The 22,702-nt window shown below is 39.0% G+C and overlaps 1 protein-coding gene across 4 annotated transcripts in view; it reads left to right on the top strand.

The window, feature by feature from the left end:
- Window positions 1-1,330: 1,330 nt before the first annotated feature.
- CHPT1 (choline phosphotransferase 1) overlaps window positions 1,331-22,702 on the top strand; it is a 23,139-nt gene continuing 1,767 nt past the window's right edge. The window contains exons 1-9 of one of the 4 annotated variants that reach the window (XM_020800436.3): window positions 1,331-1,698; window positions 9,741-9,888; window positions 12,234-12,375; window positions 14,228-14,312; window positions 16,035-16,166; window positions 17,099-17,257; window positions 18,922-19,047; window positions 19,893-20,003; window positions 20,955-21,056. In XM_020800436.3, the coding sequence (XP_020656095.2) occupies window positions 1,468-1,698; window positions 9,741-9,888; window positions 12,234-12,375; window positions 14,228-14,312; window positions 16,035-16,166; window positions 17,099-17,257; window positions 18,922-19,047; window positions 19,893-20,003; window positions 20,955-21,020 (1,200 nt within the window). In that variant the 5' untranslated portion in view covers window positions 1,331-1,467 and the 3' untranslated portion in view covers window positions 21,021-21,056. Of the gene's footprint in view, window positions 1,699-9,740; window positions 9,889-12,233; window positions 12,376-14,227; window positions 14,313-16,034; window positions 16,167-17,098; window positions 17,258-18,921; window positions 19,048-19,892; window positions 20,135-20,954; window positions 22,700-22,702 lie in introns of those variants that run through there. The other 3 variants (XM_020800435.3, XR_002301175.3, XM_020800437.3) reach the window with 3 other exon arrangements.

Below are 22,702 nucleotides of genomic sequence, written 5' to 3'. Positions count from 1 at the left end.
CCAGGCAGTCTGAAGACTCCCAATCCACTCTCTAAACGCTGGGAGGAGTGAGGAAGCAGACAGGCACCCTCTTCACTGGCCAACAGTTAACTGAAAGTTCAAATTTTGCACTTTCCCTGCCTCCCACGTGGTTTTTTTCAGTTCTTAACTCAAATCTAAGTATGTAAGTCAAGTCAATATTTTCCTATGAGAGTGGTTCTTAAGTCAACATGTTCTTAACTCGAGCCGCACTTAAGTCAAGACCCCACTGTACTCTCTACTTAGAAAATCCTGCAAATGTTTGCCCTAAGTCAGAATGGACTCCAGGGCATGCAATTATTATTATTTTAAACTAGTAACATGTGTATCACTTGCTTCAAATAGCCATGAAGGAGAAGAAAATTATTTTCTATATGTAAATGTCCGTTATTATAGAATGTATTGTCATGTGGAGTCCCTTGGGGTTTTAAGCATTTATCTATAAACCACCCAGAGAATTGCTTGTGTAACCCCTATAAAATACAGGTTTGGCCCAAAGGGGTGGGACTAAGTAAGTGCAGGGCTGTGAGTAAGAGATTTGAATCAAGGAATGGGAGAGCTGAAAGTAACAGTGCTGCTGCAGAGCACTTAAAAGTTTGCTAAGGCTCTTGCCAACTTAGTCTAGGATTTTGACAATCCTGCATGTGGAACTGATTATTCTCTGTTATGGGTACCCAACCCAGTTGAGGAAGATAATTTGGATTTTTGTCTGAAGCTGAATTCAAAAGGACACTTGACCTTTGCCACTGTAATTTATGTACTGATGCTGTTGCAGAGGTCTTGGATGCACAAATTGTCCCACTGTTGCTATAATTGCCATGCTGTCCCTCATCTAACTGTGAATAGGAAGATTCATTTTGTGATACTGTGCTTGCAAGAGTCATCAACAGATGTCTAAGTGCACAAATACTTGCACTACAGGGGCAATATAAGAGTCCAAATAACAAATATTGCCCTTCCTTCCAATCGCCAGGACGTTTGCAGGCACGCTGGGCGTGTAGTCTTCGGGCTACTCCGAGGACAGTGGGTCCCTGGCCGCCTGCTACAAAGCACTACCCGCTGACTACTGCTCTCAGGGCTCTGTGTTTGCGCTCGAGACGGAAGGGCGAAGGCCGTGTGGGGGGAAAAGGAGGAGCTCGTAAAAAGCGCCCGCCAGGCCTCCCTGCGCGGCGCAGCCAAGACTCGGCGCTCCGGAAGGCCGGTTAAAGGGCCCCTCGGGGGCCCAGCTGTTCTCCCTCAGGCGGGACGGGGCGGCCCGAGCTTGCTTGCCTGCCCGCCTCCAGCCGCTGCGGCGACCGTCCTGACCTTCCCTCGCCTGCCTCTTGCCCGCCCCACCGAGCCGAGGGGGGCCCGCCTCCGCCGTCACGGAAGCGCTTGAGGGCTGGGCAGCCCGGGCTGCTGACTGACTGACTGACTAGGCGGCGTTCAGAGAGCGGCTGGGAAGCCGCCATGGCGCTGCCGGAGCCGCTGAGCGCCGCGCAGCTGAAGCGCCTGGAGCAGCACCGCTACAACGCCTCCGGGCGCTCCTTGCTGGAGCCCCCCCTGCAGCGCTACTGGGCCTGGCTGGTGGAGCGCACGCCGACCTGGCTGGCCCCCAACGCCCTCACCCTGGGCGGCCTCGTCCTCAACCTCCTCCCCACCCTCGTGCTCATCGCCTACTGCCCCAGCGCCGCCGAGGAGGTAAGGGAGCTCGCGGCTGCCTCTCGCCGCCGCCGCCTCCTCGTCCTCCTCCTCGCAGAGGCGCCGCTGGGGCTCCAGGCGTCCGCGCCCCCCCCCGGTCCTTAGCCGCCGCCTTGTTGCCGTGTTGGTGAGGGGAGGCGAGCCCGCGACGTCGAGGAGGAGCCGAGCGGCCTCCGGGGAGCTCCTCCTTGGCGTAGAGGGAGGGAGGGCCACGCGTTCCTCGTTTCCAGCCGCGTAGCGAGCCGGGTTAGGGAGGAGGGTGGCCTGCCGCGTCCACGGGAGCCACTCCGGTGGAACAACAGCCCGGGAGAAGGGGGCTGAGCGGGCGGGGAAGGGGGAAGCCCAGCTGGGCTCGCTCTCGCCGCTCTTGGAGCCCTTTTCCCGCGAGTGACGCCACGGGTCCGTCTTTCAGGTCCTCCCAAGCGTTGGGCTGGACGAGGGAACTTCATTCCTAACTGTGGGTGGCGTCCTTTGTAATTTATTTTTTTTTATTAAGGCAGTCGAAAGTAGGTTGAGGGAAGCTTTGGTTGCTCCCAGGTAAACAGGTTAGGTGTGCTTAAAATGAAAAAAACCTGCTTGAGATGCTGCGTAAAAGCATAGGATTGGATTAAGAGAGACTAAAGTAGTAGTCAATGTATGTTGCTCTGGCTGTAGCGAACGCAGAAAAAAACATGGCTAGGATTACCATCGGAGATGGCTCTGGTTGAGTTGTTGCCTTAAAATTGTGAGAGGCTTGAAGCAGAGAAGTTAGTTGATAACATAAGGGAGAGGATTCATGGCCTTCCAGATGTTGCTGGACTCCCAACACCTATTGTCCCTGGTCACCACAGCCAGAGCTAAAGGAGGACAAGAACCAGAATCCAGCAACAATTGGAGGCCATAGACTCATTGCCCAGGTTTTGAGCTTTCCCCTGTCATGGTGTGCAAGGGGAGTGTGGTCCCATAGCCACTGTTGTTTTGCTGTTGGGTGGAAGCACAATTTTGTTATGTGCCATCAAGTTAATGCTGACTTACAGTGACTCCTGTCAGAGTATTCCAGGTAGAGAATATACATATTGCTGGATAGTATCCATTGGTGACGAAAATAAAGCCTTTTCCTTCCTCCCCTGTTTCCCTGAAAATAAGACGTAACCTGAAAATAAGCCCTAGTATAAGTTTTCATGTTGAAGCTGAGTCTCCAATATTTTAGTCATCTCATGAGAAGAGAAGGCTCCCTGTAAAAGACCCTGATGTTGGGAAAGTGTGAAGGCAAGAGAAAAAGGGGACAACAGAGGACGAGATGGTTGGACAGTGTCATCGAAGCAACCAACATGAATTTCACCCAGTTCTGGGAGGCAGTGGAAGACAGGGGGGCCTGGCGTGCTCTGGTCCATGGGGTCACGAAGAGTCAGACATGACTTAACGACTAAACAACAACAAATGATTTTTCAGGATGCTTGAAATATAAGCCCTACCCCAAAAAGAAGTTAAACCCCATTCTCCACCCTTGTGCAGCAACCAAAAGATGACATGACTGTATCTGAATAAATGTAGATTGTTGTACATGACAAAAATAAAACATCCCCTGAAAATAAGCCCTAATGTGTTTTTGGAGCAAAAATTAATATAAGATCCTGTCTTATTTTTGGGGAAACACCGTAGTGTTTTTCTAGCTCTTCTAATTCACTGAAGAGATAGGTGGAGTATTTACTCCTACTCCAGTTGATCCTTGCCTCTTTTGACCTGTGTTACTGTGATGTTGCAAGAGCCAAGTGGCAGAACTTATTCCATCACTCTGAAGTTTTTATCTACATTTCCTGTTTAGAGAGAGAGAACCTTTATGGAAATACTCTTGCTGTATTAGGGGTGCTTATTCAAAGATGAATTTCCTCTTTTTTTTTTAATCCCCCTACCCTTTCCTTAATTACAGAAATTCCCCTTATTTGATAACAAATATTCCTCTGATCATTCTCTTTTTACCCCCAAAGAACAAACCCACAACTCTTTAAATTGCATCTGGATTTTTCTTTTTTTTCCTTTCTTTTGCTAAGCACACCTAATCCTTAAATTTTGTAGGGGAGTAGAAGATTGTCTAGTGAAGTGTAGTATATAGAGTATTGGATTATGACTCATGGAACCTGGGTTAGAATCCCCATTCGGCCATGGGGACTCACTGGGGCGGGGATGAAACTGATAAAACCACATCTTGAATACCTGACTTACCAGGAAAATCCTATTAAGGTCATTACAAGTCAGTTCTGACTTGATGGCAGATAATAGAAGATTGAACTGTGGATCATGCATTAATATAGATTGCTTACTGTTGTGTAGAGTAGTTCTCAATAAGTTAGATGTGGTTTAACTTCAATGTTTGTAAAGCAACACAGGATTGTGACTGAAGCAGCCGAAGAGCCTCCCGTAAAGACTAGGAGATTTGTTGTGGCGTAAGTTTGCAAAGCAGGCTCTAGTTCACCAGAGTTTATCTCTAGAGAATATTCATTAGGCACCCTTCAGTCTCGAAAGACTATGGTAACATGCTCTGTATGGAGGAATTGGAACAGTGTCTAGTGTGGCTGAGGAGGCCAATTCAAGAGTGACAATCCCTTCCACACTGAAGACAAATCCAGTCTATCCCCTGTCCAGCTCCCTGATTTTGCTGCTTTCGGGACTGCCTCTTTGCCTCGGCCTGCTGGACAAGGGTCTCTTCAAATCGGGAGAGGCTGTGATGTACTGCCTGCTTCCAGGCTGAACGGTCCGATATCAGGGTTTCCCATCTGCTGAGTTCCATTCCTAAGGCCTTCAGATCCCGCTTGCAAATGTCCTTGTATCGCAGCTGTGGTCACCCTCTGCGGCGATTTCCCTGCACTAATTCTCCATACAGGAGATCTTTTGGAATCCGACCGTCAGCCATTCTCACAACATGCCCAAGCCAACGTAGACATTGCTGTTTCAGTAATGTATATATGCTAAAAATTCCAGCTTGTTCTGGGACTACTCTATTTGGAACTTTGTCCTGACAGGTGATACCAAAAATGTGTTGGAGACAACGCATATGGAACGTGTTCAGCTTCCTCTCCTGCCATGCACAAAGGGTCCAGGACTCACTGCAGTACAGGAGTGTGCTCAGGACACAGGCTCTATAGACCTGGATCTTGGTATATGTCATCAGCTTCTTATTGAGCCATATTCTCTTTGTGAGTCTAGAGAACATGGTAGCTGCTTTGCCAATGCGTTTATCCAGCTTGACATCTAGAGTGAGAGTGCCAGAGATCGTTGAGCCAAGGTACACAAATTCATGAACAACCTCCAATTCTTGTGTGGAGATAGTAATAGAGGGAGGGGAATCCACGCCCTGGCCCAAGACTTGTGCTTTCTTCAGACTGATTGTTAGTCCAAAGTCTTGGCAGGCTTGCTAAGACTATGGTAACGTGCTCTGTATGGCAACCTTGCTAAAACATCATGTTGTAGGTTTTCAGCAGAGCGGGCAACAATGGCTGCATCATCTGCGAAAAGGAAGTCCAGTATGCATTTCAGTTGGACTTTGGTCCTCACTCTCAATCTAGAGAGATTAAAGAGCTTTCCATCTGATCTAGTCCGGAGATAGACACCTTTGTATGACAGCAAAAAAGATCCCAAAAAGCATTGGTGTGAGGACACAGCCCTGTTTCACTCCGCTTCGGATGTCAAAGAGATCTGATATTGAGTCATCGAAAATTACAGTGCCTTTCATTTCCTCATGAAAGGACCTGATGATGTTAAGGAGTTGAGGAGGACATCTAATCTTGGGAAGTATTTTTAAAAGGCCATCCCTGCTAACCAAATCAAAGGCCTTTGTGAGATCTATGAAGGCCACAAAGAGTGGCTGTTGTTGTTAATAATAATAATAATAATAATAATAATAATAATAATAATAATAATAATAATAATAATAATAATAATAATAATAATAATAATAATAATAATAATAATAATTTATTGTCATTGTTCCCTACATTTCTCCTGAAGTGTCAATCTAAGGATGTCTGCTTGGAAATAAACCATAGTAAAGTGAATGGGTCTTGAAGGTGTATATAAGGACTGCAGCCTTTATTTGGCACATGGGCAAAATGTGGATCCTTTAGTAGTGGTTGTTGGCCCATTAGCACTAGCCAGCATGGGCTGTGATGAGGAATGCTGGGAATTGGAGTCCAGCAACATCTGAAAGGCCGCACTTAGTTCACTCATGCTTTCAGTGGGACTAAGACTTACTTCTAAGCAAATATTTACACAAAGAGTTACTGCATGTTCCACAGATTTCTGTAGGAGAGTACTAAGCTTGTGATTAATTAAACATTATTTAATGTTGGCTGGGCTGTGATGAGATTCTGGTTTATGCTGAGAGGAAAGTCTTCCAGCAATTTTGCTTTGCAGTCACTTTTACTTCCCATAGTCTTGTATTAAATAACTGTTGCAAGCCTTTCTGGGGAAGTGACAATTTGTACACATCAGACTCGCATTGTAACGGTAGAGTTTTACAGTTGGGTTAGCCAACTCTTGACTTTTCTTTTTCAAGAATGTTCTTCTTTGGTTATTGGGGTTGATTTGTTCAGCAAACATTTAAAATGTCCTTTCCCCTTTTTGCTTGAACTATTCTCTTTTCTTGCTTTTTTCTTGATCATTCTATTTTTATGCACACACTTCTGAGCCCTCTTTTTGATCTTTCTTGAGTTTGTTAATTAATTAATTACATTTACATCCTGACTTGCCTTTGGTAAGACTAGTCTTTGGTAAGCTCATTGCTGTCTTCCTGCTTTGCCTCCTGATTTATACTGATAACAAACCTGTGAGGTAAGTCAGGCTGAGAGACAGTGGCTGTCCTAAGATCAACCCAGTGAGTTTTGTGACTCAGTAGGATTAGAATGGATTTCCCAGAGCTCTATTCAGTTATTACCTTTCCTGTCATAGTCAACACAGATAGAGGCGGCTTAATCAGTACATGTCGCGTTGACTAACAGCTACACCAAAACCAACATTTAGTGATCCTGATTCAGAGATAGAAATGTTGCTACATTTGGCCTTCATCTGTTCTATTTTGTCTGCCACTGCTCTAAATATTATTTAATCTGCGTTACCTATTTATTATGCACGGATGGAGTCAACACATACTCCTGTTGATCCGTTGGACATGTTTTAATGGTAATTGGATTGTAAATAGTGAAGGTTTTAGCCAGAGTAGTTAATAGTGTCCATGCTATGTGACACTGTGGAAGTTGAGATAAATAATAATAAATTTTCAAATCTCTGTCCATGGCTCAGTGGAGGAGGACGTTCTTTGCATGCAGAAGGTCTCATATTCAGTTCCTGGTGCTGATATACCTACTTAAATCATTGGAAGGCTGCTGCCTGTCCATGTAGCAAAGCTGAGCTACATGGTCTAAAGATCTGGCTTGGTATATGACAGGTCTTGGTTATTCCTAAAACATGGAATTGACTTTAAAGAGGTTTCAAGTTTCTTTGCTTGTAAAAATGAGTTACTTTGGGATAAAGAAATGTGAATTTATATGTGGAGACAGGGAAGGGGAATTGGCACCAGGGATTTGTAATAAAAGGATATCCAGCAAAGTTTCCCATTTTGGAGACATGTAAAATATAGGTAGATTGGAAAGCAGAGTGGCTAGGAATTCAGGAAAAATGGTGAAAAAAAAAATACAGAGTGAAATGTCTTGTCAGGAAAAGCCAGGAACACCTTGAGTCTTTTATACTCCTCTTCACACTATCAAATCTCTTGAGCTTAACCATACTTAATTATAGTGTGGCGCTTAATTGCTTGCTAAGGATATGATTAAGATCAAAGTATAATAAGCTAGTACCCTGTTTCCCCAAAAATAAGACCTAACCTGAAAATAAGCCCTAGTATGATTTTTCAGGATGCTTGTAATATAAGCCCTATCCAAAAAATAAGCCCCAGTTAAGTGAAACTCCGCCCTCCACCATTGTGCAGCAACCAGAAGAAGATGACATGACTGTATTTAAATAAATGTAGATTGTTGTACATGAAAAAAATAAAACATCCCCTGAAAATAAGCCCTACTGCTTTTTTTTTTTGATCCAAAATTAATATAAGACCCTCTCTTATTTTTGGAGAAACGTGGTAGAAGCTTGTAACCTTTGATTACACTTCTTTTGTTGCAACAGAGATACAATCTAGGTACTAAATATTTCCTATGTTATTCCTCGAAAATACTTGTTAATGTTTTTTATGCTGCAGACTTTCCTCTGTCTGAGTAAAGTGCATGCTTTCTTCCTGACAAACAGCCCTTCCTCATTTATATAGTATAATAAGTTTATGTTTGATAAGAAAATGAGTATCAGAAAGAAGCATGCAGTTAGATGTGGAGGTAGAAAAGTGGCATCGGGATTGTAACAACAGCATAGTTATATCCAATTTTTTTAAAAAATTGTATTTTTAAAGATAAATTGAAACATAACCCAGAACACAGCCAAGAAGCCCGAAAAACCCACAACAACCATTAGATCCCGGCCGTGAAAGCCTTTGCGAATACATAACCCAAACAATTAATTAAAACATATGTACTGGAATAATATTGTAAATATATAGAAAATGCTGCCAATACCGTACAGTGGGGTCTTGACTTGAGAACTTAATCCGTATTGGAAGGCGGTTCTCAAGTCAAAAAGTCTGTAAGTCAAGTCTCCATTGACCTACAGTGCATTGAAAACCGATTAATCCTGTAGCAGGCCGTTTTTGTTCCATTTTGGTTTTTTTCTGGTTTGTAAGTCAAATCTCAGTCTGCAAGTCAAACCTAAATTTTGTGGCCAGAGAAGTCTGTAACTCAAAAAGTCTGTAAGTCAAGCCGTCTGTAAGTCAAGGGTCCACTGTATAATACACGTGGAATAATTGGACGTTGTCACTGAAATAATCATTTATCAATGTAAAATAAAACCTAGATAGATAGTGTTAAAATGTTACAAAACATAAGTAAAGAAAAAGGTATTTACATGAGGCTGGAAAGATGTCACAGTTTATATCAGGGAGAGAATTCCCCACCCAGAGCCACAACTAAAAAAATTCCTGTTGCCAACCTCTCTGTTTCTGCAGGTGGGGCCCTTGTAAGCGCAGGTGGGTACACGGCAGAGAGAGGTTTTCCACAAGCCTTTAACAATCCACAGATTTAATTTCTCTGTGACTTCTTAGATGACATGAAAATCAATGTGTACCTCTTCAAACAGGAAGAAGGCTCTCATGCCAGTCATTTTTGGTATCCAGTTTTACACTTGTAACACTAGAGTAAGTAAATGGTGCCTTGTCCCAGATCAATTATGGCGTTTACCCTGTTTTCCTGAAAATAAGACCTAACCTGAAAATAAGCCCTAGTATGATTTTTCAGAATGCTCATAATATAAGCCCTACCACAAAAATAAGCCCCAGTTCAGTTAAACCCTGCCGTCCACTATTGTGCAGCAACCAGAAGAAGATAACATGGTTGCATTTGAATAAATGTAGATGGTTCTCCATTAAAAAAATCAAACACCCCCTGAAAATAAGCCCTAATGCATTTTTTGGAGCAGAAATTAATATAAGACGCTGTCTTATTTTTGAGGAAACACGGTAGTTAGTGTGTTGAATACAAAAATGCCAAGTAAAGAAACAAATCTCTTAAGTAAAGTCCAGATGTTATGTTCTGGATTGAAAGTTGTTGCTACAAATGTTACACAATCCAGATAGGAGAATCAACAAGGTCCATCTGTTGGACTGACTGTGCAATAACGAATGTTCTTGACAACCTTCCTGTTCTGCCTGGCCCAAGGTTCATATTTGGAGTGTTCAACTGACTAGGCTAGCAAATCATGTGTCTCTCTGTGCGTGTATCAGAGAACAAGAGGGAAAGAGCACTTTTTAATGATAGTGTGGGAACATTTTAAAAAGTATGTTGAAACTAGTCAAAAAGTGCAAATGAACACTTGACAATAGTCAGTGAGAACAGTCAGCTATTGCATAATCTGCATGTGACAGAAATTGGCTAATAGTGGCAAAATGGATTCTTTCTGTATGTTTGTTTCAGGCTCCTTCCTGGGTGTTCCTCTTGTGCGCACTTGGACTCTTCCTTTACCAGTCACTGGATGCTATTGATGGGAAGCAAGCCAGAAGAACAAACAGCAGCTCCCCTTTGGGAGAACTTTTTGATCATGGCTGTGATTCTGTTTCCACAGGTAATATTTTTTTAAAAGTCCACATTTGTTTTTATGTTCCCACTGAAGACTGGCAAGCAGATTTACCACAAATGATACCTTGCAAATAAGGTTGCCCTGTAAATGAATTGTATCTTAAACTGCTTCAGGGATACTTTAAGTTCAGTCTTACACAGGTATTACTCAGATATCAGATATGTTCCTTTACCAAATCTGATAATTAGTTATATGACTGTGCACCTTCTCTTCTATGAAATTCTTCCCATAGAAAAACTCATTTTTTATAAATTACATGTAAAAGGTAAACTTGCAAAGCTTCTAATGTCTTCTCAAATCTGTGCATCCTTAAGAGAGTTCTGCCTGTTATTTCTACAAAATCTTTGAGTAATGTTTTTCCATGTCCAAACACTTAGTGTGCACATCAATGTGCCTGGAATTTGCTTCTAGTCAGCTTGTTAATATTCAGATACTTAGAACCAAGTACATGAAGTGAACAGTTTTATTTGTTTTTCTGACATATGCACCAGACAGGTTGAGAGGCCTTAGAAATTAAGAGGGGAAGGAAAGAGAAAAATTGGAGTGAATTAAATCTATTTCTACTACCTTTGGAACAAAATCTCTGTAATCAAGCTGTTTGAAAATATTAAAATAGAAAGAGTTGAATTACTTTTGTCGAATAGTTGTCATTTTATCCCTCAGTGTAATCTTAATTCAATTCAATTAAGCTAATGTTAAACCAACTATTTGTAATATAGAATCATCTGTCTACTAGGTGCTTTTAAAGAGTGATTTAGGCATCCTTGTTTTTCTTGGCAAAGCACATGTGAGCTGCCTTAAAAATATAGTTTACTTGCCAGTGATTTTCCTCTGCAGTATGCAGCAGTAGAGATGTTTTGTGGAAGTTCAAGATTGCAAACTCAGTTTAATCAGTGCAGTGATAAGGCCTACTAAACTTAATGGGTTGCATTCCCAGCTGAGAATACTTTAGAATAATTACTTACTTTTTTTTTGTTCTAAGCCCCTTTAGAAGTTATACTTTTTAAAACTGATTCATGTTTCTTCAAAGTTACCCAAATAGTTACTTTGTGTTGCCTGTAAAAATAGGAATATTACGAGCTCCTGGTGTGTGGTACAAGGTGTACTGTCCTTACTGTTGCCCCACAATGGGATTCTAGCCAGCATCTGAACTCCATTCTATTCCTTCTCTGCCGTTTAGTGAGGTCATACTCTGTAATAGTTAAAATATTAGTTACCGTACCAAATGAGTGAAGTTACTTCTTTGCTAATTGGCAGTCATAATGTCATACGGTTATGCTTTCATTGTTGGAGAAAGGAATGATAACTCCGATGTTACAGCAGTTCCACTGGCTCCCAGTCCATTTCTGCACCTAATTTAAAATGCTGGTAGTGACCTATCAAACCCTAAAACCTTGATCCAAGCTCTCTGGTCGATCGTATCTCCCCATGTAATTCTCCTTAAGTCTTTGGAGAAGGCCCTCCTCTTGGTCTCATCACCTTTTCCATAGATGTTTGACAAGGACCCAAGAGAAGACCTCCTTGGTGGCTTCCCTGAGGTTGTAGAATGCCCCCCTCTGAAGTTAATATCACCCTGTCCTGTCCTATTGGCAACAAGTAGAAACTTTTCAGACTTGTTTTCAATGTCCAATTTCAACATAGTGCATGATGTTTTACTTCCTTTCTAATGGCTTTTTAATGTTTTCAGTTTTTCAGATGTTTTTAGATGAATGTTTTAATGTTCAAGAGCTTTTAATGGTTGAGGTATTTTGTTTCAATTTCTCTTTATTTTAACAATGCTATGAGCTTCCTTGAGTCCCTTCATCGGGAGACAGGCAGTATAAAAATCCAATAAATAAAATAAATAAATTACTTTCAAGTCACCAGTTATTTGTAACTTTTTATTTCCAAGCTGTTCCCCTCCTTTATTCAAAGGAGGGAAATATTTGTGACTTTTTACTGGTCTTTGACCATAATAAAGTATTCATTCATTCATTCATTCATTCATTCATTCATTCATGACTTAATATTCTGAAAGCAAACCTTTGTGAGGAAACTAAAATAATGGTTTCCATTTAAGATACAGTTTACAAAATCTGGTAGAGCAGGCAATTAGCACAAAAGTGAAAACATTTTTAAAATATAAAATGCTATAACTAAGGTTTAGAAATCAGCTGGAGTTAAGTCATTCAACAATCAAAATTGCGAACAAGTTAGCGTTATTACACCATAAGGGTGGCCTGTGTTTGATATTGTGCTATAGTCCCACAAAATGTTTAATTTATCAAAATATTTGGAAACAATTTTTAGAATAGCAGTGATGACTAACTGAATCTAATTGGCCTTTTCAGTCTTTGTTGGTATTGGAGCCTGCATAGCAGTTCGACTTGGAACTAATCCAGACTGGCTGTTTTTCTGTTCCTTTATTGGGATGTTCCTCTTTTATTGTGCTCACTGGCAAACCTATGTATCAGGCATGCTAAAGTTTGGCAAGTAAGTGAATTCTTGGATACTTTGCTCTATGATGGATTTTTGAGATGCATTTGCTGTGATCTTTCAACTAGGGATATTAGATTTAACCTCATTCCAGTAGGGGAAATGCGCGCGTGCACACACACACACACACACACACACACACACAGACAGAGAGAGAGAGAGAGAGAGAGAGAGAGATGGGTCAGCTAGTTGCTGACTTCTCTTGTGAGATATACTGTGGTTCCATTAAAATTATAGTGGTTTACACCTATATCTATCACACTGCAGGTAAGGGTCCAGTGTACAGTGGTGCCTTGCTTAATGACGTTAATTCGTTCCAGCGAAATCGCTGTAGAACAAAAACGTCGCAAAATGAAAATAAAAAACCCATTGAAACACATTAAAACCCGGTTAATGCATTTCAGTGGGCTAAAAACTCACCATCCAGCGAAGATCCTCCATATGGTGGCCATTTCGGTGCCTGTATAGCGAGGAATCTGTCCCTAAGCACAGTGGGGAGCCATTTTGAGCACCCCGTGGCCATTTTGAAACCCCAACAATCAGCTGTTTTGATCATCGTAATGCGAAGAATCGGTTCCCGAAACAGGGAACCGGTCATCATGCAGCGAAATTCCCCCATTTGAAACAATTGTGATCGCAAAAACATCGTCGTGAAGCGGATTTGTCTTAATGTGGGGTAATTGTTAAGCGGGGCACATCTGTACATGTAGGTGCATTCTTCTGCATGCAGAAAAAAAAATATATTCTCTTTATAAAATGCAGCTCTTTTTATCTTTAGGTTTGTGAATTGCCAATCCATAGCAACCATTATATCCCACTACCTGCTGGTTACAGATCTGTTTAAAATCAATCATTCTTTAACTCCAACAAACTTTACAGTTTCCCCCCACCCCATAAAAGTCTGAAATATCAAGGGATGATGTCTAGTAGGAGTACTGGCTATTTATCCATCCATCCATTGAACTTCTGCCCTGCCCATCAAGCCACAACTCTGGGCAGTTTACAATAGAAATAAACATAAAACAAACAATGACTGAACATCCATTAGATAAGCTTAGATCTGGAACCCTGCTGTGCCACATGATAAATCAGAAACTTTAAAATCCTGGACTTGTTTCAGAAGTAATCCTTTATATGGCATAAGGCTGAGATGCTCAGAAGAAAAAAGTCAAATGCTACCAGTCTAGCACTGTTCTACTGTGTTATATTTTACTTTAGCTCAGGGTGGATTTCATTTAAATCAAATGAATCTAAATCAGTTTTTTTTTATAATTTAAATTTTAAAAATGTCTTTGTGATTTAAATCGTGGTTTAAATTGATGTTTAAAAAAAGCACAGATTTTTATCCACCCTGCTTTAGCTGCTAGTTTCAGATTGCAGGTACTAATAAAAGATTTTCATTTCTACAGAGTCATTAGTTCTTTCAATGGTAAATATGTTTTGTGATGTAGAAATTCAGACTTCTCTATGGTTAAAAAATAGTATTGCTATTTCTATTCTGTCATGTTAGGTAATTATCTTCAGGCCTTTTAGAAATTATATTTTCCAAAAATATTTTAACAAGTGTACTTTTTGTAATTTGCACAATACTTGGGAGAATTTCCCCAATACTTGACTTCTGTATTTCTGACTATACTAAATACTTATATAAAGTAATGTAATGCAATATGTATTATTATAAAATTATAAAAATATTATTATAAAAGGTAACTTTGTTGCTGAATTATCTTGTTGTTATTGTTTGCATTTATTCTAGGTTATATATTTGAGTAATGTTTCCTAAATGATCTCTATCCTCTACGCACACCAGATCATTGATATGGTCAATTTTATTTTCCCTCCATTCTAGAGTTGATGTAACTGAAGTACAGATAGCCATAATGATCCTGTTTTTGTTATCTGCCTTTGGTGGAACAACTATGTGGGACACAAAGGTAACTGAATACAATGGTCAATCTTGAATTATATATATTTATTAGTCTTGTGTGGATGTGTGCCTATTTGGTAGTTTCTTCTTATGCTTTGCATTTTGCCGATATTGCTCTTTTGCTAAACATTTTTATTAACCTTGTAAAAAATTAGACCTGGTTATATGTTGACTATAAAATGCCTTTTATTGCTTTTTCTATTGCCCTTTTAAATATAAGGTGTGGTTATATGTTGACCGTAGGATGCCTTTTTCCATGTAGTTCCAGTACTGTGGCTCCTCAGTGTTGTGATGTGCCATCCTGTGCATGAGTATAGAACAACACATAGGAAAAAGACCCCATCTGCCATAAGTAATTTTTGTATTAAATTGTCCAATCATTTAGATACATAGGAGTGATCTGCTTAGAAATTTTAATCCTGTAATACTTTCAACTTTGTATTTTTTTTTTATTCTATAAAAGATAAACCAGCTTGCAAAATCTCCTGATTTACTACTCAGCAGAATCCTGTTCGTGGAGGTGTAATGTAAAGTTATGCCCACATAAACGTGCTGGACATCACTCCTGGCAACAGGGCATTGCACAATTTAATGACGCCATTAGTCACATAGTTCCCATTGCAGCTGTTCTGCGATGTGCTGGTGGAAGTGCCTTCTAGATAGTGCTTCTGCCTAACCAATACTGTAGCTACCACACTCATGACATCAAGTTATGCACATATAGTTATGAAAGAGGATTTTGCCCAATGTAGTTATGTTTAGTGTTGCCAGGAATTTGGATTCATTGGAGTGGTGGATTTATTTATTTTTTTGTTTCATTTGTATCCCTTCAATGAGCTCCTCTAGGTCCCCCCATGAAGCAGGTCAGGTTGAGAGAGAGCCCAACTTATGGGTCCCTAGGACTCCAGTTTAATACTTCAATGACTATACCACACAATAAATGACAAAGTGAGGTATTGTAGGAAAAGCATCAGGCTGTAAGCATAGCAGCTGCAGTGTAATTTCCTCTAATCTGAATTCACTCCTTAAATTGAATCAGAGTGTTCTAATGGGTCTGGATACAGTACTACTATTTACTATATTTTCTTCTCAAAATGCCTATGTTATGAAACTAATGCAGTTAATTGAAATGCTGAAGTAATTATTTTGTTTTGCATGAGCTAATGGATTGTTTGAGATACATCTCAATAACATCCTTTGACAAGTTTTATCTTCTAAAATGTAACCTAATAGGTTACAGGAAATTCATTTTTTTTTTTACTTTCCTTTTTAATTCTGCTGCCTCTTGGAAGTTTCCTTGAAACAACCATTGAATAAGAAAGGTAAATACTTGTGTTAAAGGTCTACTATCTGAAGCGTATGGATAATGCTGTTTCATAGCATGATATACTCTAAATAAAACAGGCAGATGGTGTTTGCATTTCCTGTGGTGCTACTGCTGTTTTGATCAGTACATTTGGAGAAACTATCCATTTTTCATAACATGGCTGGAAATCGGATACATATTGTTTATAAATACTAGACCTTGACTTTGAATTTTAAAAAACGTATGTAACCTTCGGGTCTCTAACTGAATTAAATTGCTGTGTTCTTTGTATGATGTTAACAGCATGACAATCATCAGTATTTTATTTTAGGAGGAAAAATGGATAGTTCAAATTAGTTAATTTTTAAAAAAAATTATGATGGAAAGTATTAAAACATTGTAAATGTACTTTTCCTCTGCAAGATTCCTGTGTTAGACCTAAGATTGAAGATGATTCCTGTTGCTGGTATAGTGTGTGGTGCGATGTTTTCCAGTTACAATTATTTCAGAGTTATCTTTGGCGGAGGAGTAGGGAAGAATGGATCTACAATAGCAGTAAGTTCTTTTAAAATATTGTTTGATATGTAAGATTAATAGCACAATCCTGCAAATGTTTCTTCAGAAATATCTTCCATTGAATTGTCTCCTGGCTATAGCCCAGGTGGACAGAGATGCTCCAAATTGGCCATATGTAAAATTGGATAGGGCTTCTACACCTTTAATGATTGCACAGAAGAATGCGTTTCAGAAAATGTACTTTGTCATGCAAATGACAGCTTCTAAATTATACATGCCCAGGAATTGCCAGGTTAAACTACTCTAATGTGTTCTGCCTGGGACTGCCCTTAGAAAGCTTTTGAACATTTCAAGTGGTGTAGGAAGTTGCTGAGATTAGGTGTAGACATATCTTTCATTCCCTTCCTCAGTTGTTGTATTAACAGCTGTGGTGCTTTGAATGGTGGTTGGGTTAATGGATGGTTTAATTATGTATTCAACATTTAAAAACAAAGAAAAAGGTTGAATCACTTTCATCTTTATCCATTTGCACTCATTACCTGTTCATTTCTGGGCTCATTTCAAGGTGTTAGTTCTGTCTTTGAAATCCCCAGATGGTTTGAGACATGGATAACTTTGGGATAGATTCTTCAAATATTCTTTGCCATGTGCTTTAACATCCAAAATCCTGCTCCAAGTATCGCTAACAAATAAGATATAATAGGATCCTTAACGGAGGTACTTAAATTTCATTTTCAATTTTCACTTTTGTCAAATATTTACCAGTTCCAGAAGGCCTCTGATTGGCTAGTTTGCTTAGGTTCTATTATTTATAGTGATGTGACCTCTGTGGTCGACATTTTTTGCTGTTGAACTTTTCCTTTTAATTCTTTATGATGAGATATGTTTTGAATTTGCTTTTTTGGGGGAATATGTTCCTCCTCTTAGAAATAAATTATTAAATAAATAAATCTCTCTTTTTAATCTTCCAGGGAACAAGTGTTCTGTCACCAGGCCTCCATATAGGATTAATTATTACATTAGCAGTAATGATCTATAAAAAGTCTACAACTCACCTGTTTGAAAAACATCCTTGTCTTTATGCCTTAACATTTGGATTTGTGAGTGCAAAGATTACACAAAAATTGGTGGTAAGGAATTTATATATTTCATATGCATATATTAGCCCTTATTCAGATGATATTTTTTAAATTGTCTTGAGTGATTTCTGGATTATATTCTGACTCCCTGGGAATTCTAATATATTGAGATCCAGCAGTAGAATTAATACCAGAACAGTTAAGTTTAAACGTCTGGTATTTCCTGACACCTCATCCCCAAATTTCATTAATTCATTCATTGAATAAAGCAAAAAATACCATGGTGGCAAAATGTGTTCAGACAATTTGTGTCGCTGCTGTATTTTGTCCATTTTGTTTTGTTTTTTAAATTTATACTTGGGGACATGGTTTAAGGCTCCTCGGGTGACAGTGTCATAAAATGCCTGTCTGGTAGGTTTAGTTTAGTGTAAATTCTACAAAACCACATAGTGGGGAGAACTAAAATGTCCCACTGAAGTGGATAAAATTTAAAATCATGGAGAACTGTCTTACATATGTGTGTGTCACTGTGAAAACTCAAAAGTGGTACGTATTTAAAATGAGTTTGGTTAATTCAAAAGACTACTAGTACAATCCTATACTTACATGGAAGAAGGTCCCATTGAATCATTGAGTTCAAGCATGTATATATAGGATTTTAGTGTAAAGTGGGCCCAAGGGTCAAGCAAATCTCTTATAAATAGCTTGAATATCTTGTGGATTAAAAAGTGGCATTTTGTTCTGTGTGATTTAAAAACTTTAGTTTATTGTAAGATCACATATTAATACACATAAAAAGTAAATGTTTTCACAAGGCTTGGTCTCTGTGTGTTTAGTTTGCAGTAAGCAGCACAGCATACAATAATCTACTGCAGTAAACACAGCATTATGCTACAATTTCTTTTGATAACCCAAGAAAACTTTGTTGCATAGATATTTTATATCACAAGAAATATTCTGCCTTACATATAATTAATATTTTGTCTTGCACATTTCCTACATCTTATTTGTAAATATTTGTTATTGAGAAATAAAAGTATAGCCATCAGCTTAATCTTTCTTGTACTGGTTGTTGTGGGTTTTTCGGGCTCTTTGGCCATGTTCTGAAGGTTGTTCTTCCTAATGTTTCGCCAGTCTCTGTAGCCGGCATCTTCAGAGGACAGCACTCTGGCGAAATGTTAGGAAGAACAACCTTCAGAACAACCAAAGAGCCCGAAAAACCCACAACAACCATTAGATCCGGGCCGTGAAAGCCTTCGCAAATACTTTCTTGTACTCTCAGTCATCTTGTTGAAAAAAAAAACTTTTTATACAAAAGAGAATACAGTATTATGACATATTAATGTAACAAGAAAACATATTGGTTATCAAAACAAAACTTGCAGCCCTTTTGTTAATGACTGGAAACTCTATAGGCCAAATTGAGTTGTTAATCCCAAATAAATTTGACTCACTGAATGAATGTGAATGATTAAATAGCATAGGTCCATGCTATTTAGGTAATAAATAGGTAATGCTCATTGCTTCAGTGGACCTATGCTATTTGAGATTCACAGTTGAAGTTAATCCAAAATTTGTTTCTTTGAATATCTTTATTGTGGTATAGTTGCATACAAATAGTAATCCTTACAATTGGTAGAATATTTGAATTGTAAAGGATTAAACCACGTGCATAAGATCTTAATTTGAAAGATTGATCCATTGTTTGTTGGCAGATAGCACACATGACAAAAAGTGAAATCTTCCTGCAAGATACTGCATTTATTGGACCAGGCCTATTATTTCTAGATCAGTACTTCAATAGTTTTATTGATGAATATATTGTTCTGTGGATAGCACTGGTAAGCAATTTTCAGTTAACTCTGCATAATTTGTATTAGCATTATAAATGGTGGAAAGTGGATTTTTTTTTCCATTAGGGATTGGATGAGTGTATTCTGAATGGGTCTGCCTAGCTTTGCATCTCAAATAGATTAAAGCCACAATGCAGAATCCACAGTTTCTTGTCAGACAGTGTCCTAGATATAGAGATGCTGCAGGGAGCAATTAATACTAAATTAAAATTATCCCTTGTTCATGAGCTTCCTAAGTGCTCATAGGAAAAAAAGCAGCTTGATTTTGGGCTCTGTCCTACATCTGCAATGTCAATAGCTTGTCTACCTTAAAGCTGGTGGGTAAAAGGATTATAATAAGATAATGCATATGAAGTGCTTTGAAAAGCACTACATACAAATGCTGTTGTTGCTGTTGTATTGCAAACGAACAAATGCTGAGGTGTTGTATTCGTGGGCTGGGCCAAGATTTAGGCACATGGAGCTGTGCTGCTGGAAGCAGACTTGCCCTTTTCTTCCCAAAGCAACTCATTCAGATTGCTATACAATCTGCTAGGGACTCTTCTAATGGCATTGGCCTTGAGGGGTCCCCCACGTGAGGCACAGGGAATTTTATAAGTGGGGCAGTAGATGAAAGGACAGGGGTAGGGGGTGACAATTGTTTAATCTCTTAATTAAGCAGCTGTTTTTAAGGTAATATAGAGTGAAATTGCCTGGCTGCAATATTATTATTTTTTAAGAGGAAATAATTTGTAAAGTCTGAAGTTATAATCTTATCTCTAAGGCAAGAATTATTAATTGTAGTACACAAAATGTACTGATATTAACTTCTGAACTTTTTTCCTTCCCTTTAGTTCATATCCTTGCTTGATTTGCTGAGATACTCCACTGGGGTATGCAAACAGATTGCTGACCACCTTCACATACAGGTCTTCAAAATCTCATCTCCTCAAGCTCCGGAACAGGTTCAAAACCATAATGAGTGACTTATAGCTAAAGGAGAAGAGGAGTCAGGGGGAAGTGTTGAATTATGGAAAATACCATTTTAAGGAGAACAGATGTGGAAGCTTGTAAAGAGACCCAAGTGCTCAAAAGAGTTAGTTAAATTTGCTCTCAGTTTCAGAGATTATTTAACTACATAATATAAAGTTCCAGCAAGTTCTACTGATATTTATACTGACTTTGGTTGTGAGTGAAATATTAAAGGACATTTTTGTTACAGAGCATCTAGTTCTTGTTTAAAAATCTTTCTAACATTTTCAGGCAGAGATGCTTGAAAATCTAACATATTTGGCAGCTAACTGAACTGTAGACGAGAGAAAAATGGTGTGGTTTTTTAGAGTAACTTTACACTGATATAGGTATAATAACTGCAGTTAAAATTGTTCATTATGCAGCTGCCTGTTTTTGTTGAAATATGGTCAATGGACTTCGGAGATATAATGGATGTTTCTTGAATTTAAGAACTAAAACAACTAAACCATTATTCTTATATCAGTGTGAAGAGGTTTTCTCCCACGTTCCTTTATATCTGTATGAATTTGACAGATTTGGTATCAAGGAAGAAGGCTAAAGAATTTAACCAGAACTTTGTTATAATTCTTTAGAATTTACAGCAAAGTGATTTCCATACTTAATGCCTAACAATTTCCTGGGCATACAAGAAACTGTGTTTGTGAATTCCTACTAAACAGTCAGCCTGTAGATTTAAAGAAATAAGTTCATCAGGATGTTACTTTTTAAAGGCAGGGGTAATCATTTTTGTGACTTCCAGAGCCTTAATCACAATTTTAAAAAAAAAGAAAGGAAAGGGAGAATTTCACATCTGAAGTCTCTAGGCATAGTTCTCTGAAACAAGGAACACAGGTTCCCAGAATAGTGTTTTTTGATTGCTTGCTTGCTTGTTTGTTTTTGAGAAACCCAAAGTGATCTTAAGTCACTCCTGGTATCACGTGGAAAATGCCCCCATCCCAGCCTTCTGAGGCCGCTTGTTGCCATTCTGAGGATTTCACATTCTGGTAGGCCAAACTACAGAATGTTTTCATTTTTCCTTGACAGTTTCTGTTCTATGAAATACAACTGCAGAAGGAGGCTGGGTGGAGAGGAACCTTTAACTAGTTTCTTCTTTATAGTCTTCCTGGTTAAGAAGCACAGCCCAAACATAGCACTGTTTTTCTTGAAACACAGTGGGAAACAAAACTGCTAAATCCAAAAAATGTTGGAAAGAACCACTCACCAAGAACTTGTCTAATGTTGCTCAATCACAGTTTCTGTGGCTGCATTTTGCTAATAAGAAAACCCATGGCAATTAAGTGTCAATTGATGCTTAGCCACAAATAGATATTGAAGGGGGGAAGTATAATAAGATCTTTTGTTTTTCGTTTAAACTTCCATCTCATTAGGCTTATAAATTAGAATGTAAGGTCAACAAATATAAAATATTCTAGAAGAGGGTCTTCCATATTTAAGTAGCAAAACAACGTTTTTATTTCTGAAAATTGTTGGTGATGAATAGGACTTTTTGAAGGCATTCTACCATTCCATCTAGAAAATGTTTATCTTAAAATTAGCAGTTTGCACAAAGATTGTCCTTGCTAAGAGATTAATGTATCATTCCTTTGCTCTTTTCTCTTGACCTTCTGTACATCACTGCAGTAATGGGTAATATATTACCTTCCAAATAATTGTTGGACTGCATGTCTTCTCCATCCCAACTTAGTGAGAAATGCAACTGTTTACCACTAGTTGCACCATCAGCTACGGCTTTTCTTCCATGCAGCAAAAAAGGCATTAACTTATGGCTTTAAATACTATGCTTAGTTTATGCAAAGTTACATGTTTTACCAATATGTTTTAAGCACCTTAAGGACATGTGAGTAGATTTAATGACTGAAACCGATCTTATTCTATAGGCAACAAACTTTATTTTCATAAGTGTTAATGTTTTTAAAGTTTGGTTCCTGTTACAGTGTTCTAAACTGTCTTTATTATTAATGGCTTGCAACAACAACAAAAACACAGTTGCTGGTAGTGGCACCTAATAAGCTTGGTTGAGTACTCTTCAGTGTTAAATTTTTGGATGTTTAGAGTTGGTTCATACAAAGTGTTTTCATTATGGAAGCATTCCCAAGTGGCTTCTGGCTATGTATTTTAATGGACAACAAATTGTAAACTGTGATTGTGGAATGTATTCTTGAAGGCTTTCACAGCCGGGATCTGATGGTTGTTGTGGGTTTTTCGGGCTGGAAGGTTGTTCTTCTTGACGTTTCGCCAGTCTCTGTGGCCGGCATCTTCAGAAGACTGGAGTAGGAACTCTGTCCATGCTCTGTTGTTGTTTGTCATATTTTTCAGTGCTGGGAGCCAGTCCTTGTTCAGTTTTAGATTTTCCTATTTTTTGTTGAAGCTCTGCTGGTGTTTATGAATTTCAATGGCTTCCCTGTGCAGTCTAACATAATGATTACTGGTGTTGTCAAAATACAGCCTGCAAACGTCAACAAACTCTACCCAGCCACAAGGACCAGGGATCATTGCACAAAAAAGACCAGCTAAAGACACCCATCAATCACAGTGACAGATAATATCTGTCCTTTATCACAACAATACATCCACAACAAAAACACACTGATCACCATCATCACCCTATCTCCGGAAAAGGATTAAAGCT

Source organism: Pogona vitticeps, chromosome 5 (genome assembly GCF_051106095.1).
Source record: "Pogona vitticeps strain Pit_001003342236 chromosome 5, PviZW2.1, whole genome shotgun sequence".
Classification (NCBI taxonomy): Eukaryota; Metazoa; Chordata; class Lepidosauria; order Squamata; family Agamidae; genus Pogona; species Pogona vitticeps.
This window is presented reverse-complemented; position numbering and strand designations above follow the sequence as displayed.